At 37.6% G+C, this 3,579-nt stretch overlaps 1 protein-coding gene across 2 annotated transcripts in view; it reads right to left on the minus strand.

The window, feature by feature from the left end:
• C18H5orf46 (chromosome 18 C5orf46 homolog) overlaps positions 1-3,232 on the minus strand; it is a 16,124-nt gene extending 12,892 nt beyond the window's left edge. The window contains exon 1 of one of the 2 annotated variants that reach the window (XM_021151129.1): positions 3,133-3,232. In XM_021151129.1, coding sequence (XP_021006788.1) covers positions 3,133-3,202 — 70 coding nt within the window. In that variant the 5' untranslated portion in view covers positions 3,203-3,232. The remainder of the gene's footprint in view (positions 1-3,132) is intronic. The other variant, XM_021151130.1, reaches the window with a different exon arrangement.
• Between the last annotated feature and the right edge of the window lie 347 nt (positions 3,233-3,579).

Raw genomic sequence — 3,579 nt, forward strand, 5'->3', positions numbered from 1 at the left:
ACATCCTCGCCAGCATCTGCTGTCACCTGAATTTTTCATCTTAGCCATTCTGACTGGTGTGAGGTGGAATCTCAGGGTTGTTTTGATTTGCATTTCCCAATGACAGACATTTCCACTTGTGCTTGTACTAAAAACGCTTGCCCTCTGCAAGTTTAGCTTACTAATCTATACCAAGCAAGGACAATGCGAAAATGGGATTCTTATTTAGTAGGATTATTATGAGAGCCTATTAAGATTATACATGATTTCCAAATGGGAAAGAAAACCAGAAAGATTAAGGAAGTTATGGAGTTCTGGGTAAATTATATAGGGTATGGAAAGGATAAGACTTAAAACACACACACACACACATGTCCTCGTGCGTGCCAAATTTCAATATGTTGATATCTAACTTCTATTTAAGTCAATGGGGTTCTCTTATTAATCTGTTTTTTGGTATTAGTTCCAATTACTGCTTTAAAATGATCATATATCACTATGTCTAAAATATATAAGATATTTAAAATATTATATGTATTTAATGAAAGTTTATATAAATTTTATGTTTTGAGTTAAGTTTTATTTAAACAGTAAATGGTAGTTAAAAATACCAAGCCAGAGTAACTAAACTTCTGAGTGTTCAGCCACCTAAGGCTGATAATAATGTGGACAGAAAAATATAAAGTGACAATACTTTGCTACTTGCCCTCCAACGTCAACTAGTTCTCAGGGAACATCTCTGGACATGTCCTGTAGTTCTGAAGAGTCACTTGTCCTGTTGCTCAGGGAGGCCATGGAGACAAAACTGAATGTGATATAACCACTGTCTAGTCTACAAACAGGAGGATCAACACATAAGAAAAAACCACCTTAGTGCCTTCAAATGAAGGTCAAGCAAGGTCTTTGATGTTTTCTCAGAAGAGGAGACAAATGGTACAAGAAAAGCCAAAGGAGCCAGGACAGGAGTTCCTCTGGATCCCAAGAGAGCACTGAGGATCAGAACCTCAACTGGCCTTGATTACAAAATGAAAATGATTAATTTCTGGTGCTGGTATGGTCTTAAACACCTGACAGGAAAGTACAGCCAAAGACTAAGATGTATGTTGGTTAATTGTCCAAGTAATCACACTCATTGATGTTAAGCTCAAGTGTATATAAAATGTTGCTTAGACAGACATTTCTCACTCATGCTTTTTGTCTTAGGAAGAAAATTGCTACACAAGATGAAGGACATCAGGTTATTGGTTCAATTTGGCACTACACTTTTTACTTGCAGCCCAGAGAGATGCGACCATTGTTGTGTTCAATTGAAAATCATGTGATAGATAACTTTCTTCTTTGTTTCTCCCCTCTAGAAGCCATCTGGGCAGGACCTCACACTGTGCTTCAATACACTCCAACAGCTCCTGAAGCACCTGAAAAGTGCATCCTGAGTTCATCACTCTTGAGACCAATCTGTAGGCCAAAAGAAAAACTTAAAACAAAAAACAAGACTAATGTTTGCATGTTCTTGTGGGCCCATCAAGATATTCCAGTAGGCTTTGTTGGGTATTTTTAAAGTACCCTCTCTTATGGCTTCCCCTGATTATTTGTCTAGAGTTTGTAATGCTAATATCTTGTCTTTATTTCTCTTTCACATTTCTATTTCAAGGCAATAGTCAAGGGCTTCCTCTCCTCCATATACCTAGCTTTTATGAAATTATCAATGCCTGTTCGGGTCTTTCTGAAAGATCCACTGAATTGGTACCCCAACTGCCATGCCCAACATAATCTTTCACTATAAGAAGTCAGATTGGTCATTGCCATACTTCCATAAAAGCATTTAAGTTACTTCTTATGAAGGGTGAATAATAACAGGAGATAAAAATTGACTAAGCAGCTTAGGGTAAAAACAAAAACAAAAACAAAACAAAACAAAACAAAAAAACCCTAGGTATACTCAATTCTTTCTCCACTAAAAGTAAGAAATGTATTTGGATCACTTAGCAACCTTGTATTTGCCAGAAACCAAAGATGCCAGAGGGGTTTTGTGGGAGGGGTATCTCTGGTACCTGACACAGTCCCTAAATGATTTTAAGGTTAGTGGAGAGGAGCAATAAAGCAATAAAGTCCCGTGAATGTAAGACACCTTTTGGTAAAGAGAATAGATATCTGGCTTGGTGAAGATCTATCATTCCACTTGTGCCAGGTTAGTCACCTGGCTAAAGTACCACCCCTCACAGAGAAGGAAGGCAAGCTTACCTTAAGCCATGCCAAAGAGATAGGTATAATATTATCACCTTAATGAGATTCTGTACCTTTCCCTCACAGAATTCCCACCCATAGCACAGTAGCTTACTAGGTTGCAGCCAGGCAGCTTGGTGAGTCTGCTAGGTTGTCTGAACTACTTAGAAAGTGTAACTTTTCATCGTCTATCTCTACATTAAGCATGCACCTTCCCACATCACTTTAGATTTTTCTGATACTGTGGGCCTTCTTGATACTGTAAGTCTCCTCCCTGCCATGGGTCTGTCTGCCACCACATGTCTGATAACTCAAATAGCATTACTTATTTTTCTGTGGCCAAGAAGCAGCTGAGATATACAAAATGTCTGTTTTTTTTTTAAAGCTAATAAATCTGTCCTCAAACTTAAAAAAATATTGTGCATTATAACAGTTGTGTTTAATATTCTTTGGTGATTATTATTAACCAGGCACTATTCTAAACTGTTGTCACTTTAATTTTATTTTTATAAATTTGTGAGAACCATTTCCTTAATTGTTTGACATCTACAGGTATTAAATATCATACCTTAATTTAGATTTCTCTTTAATGATCTTTATCATAAATTGAACATTATTAGTTATATTCATCAAAACACCCCACAGACATTTCTCAAAGAATATAACATAATGAAATAGTGTCAGTTTATCATTTAAGAATATAAGAAAGGACTCTTCAAATATCATACATTTACTGAGAATGGAGGATACAACAAAAACTAAGCTTAATAAAACTGCTTTGTGTATTAGATGTGTTTCCAACGGCCCAGCCCAGTGTTCTTTATGTGGCGCCAAAATGCCCCTCCCCTTTAGTGTTCTGGATCAGTGCCAGCTTCCACCCATCACAACTAACTATGGCCAAATTTCTGGGCTGTGATCAGAAACACTTACCTGCCCTGCATGTCAGGATTAGGGCACTCAGTCCCAGGACAACCATCAGGCGCAGAACTGAGACAGCCATTCCTGTTGTCTTGGGTATTGGTGCAGATAAGTTGCCAAGGTGCACCTGAAGGTTTGCTCAATTTATAGGACAGTTGTGATGACATCACCTGCTGTGAAATGTAGGCAGTTGCACAAGACATCTACATGGCTTGCTCTGACATCTCTACCAATGAGCTCTGCCCTGTCTTTCAAAATCAAAGTAATTGAGTTTAATTTTTTTTTGTTTCTTTTTTTCACTTCTTCTCCATTTTCTCTTGTTCTACTTTTAATAGGCTCCGATCAATTTTCCTATCACATGTAACCTTTTGTGTTTACGTCCACTTTCTCATTATGTTTCTTGTTCCCCTCTTAGGGAACTTGCCTATCAAGTTTCATAGTTGATAGCACTCTCATAAC

The sequence above is a fragment of the Mus caroli genome, chromosome 18 (assembly GCF_900094665.2).
Source record: "Mus caroli chromosome 18, CAROLI_EIJ_v1.1, whole genome shotgun sequence".
Taxonomy (NCBI): domain Eukaryota; kingdom Metazoa; phylum Chordata; class Mammalia; order Rodentia; family Muridae; genus Mus; species Mus caroli.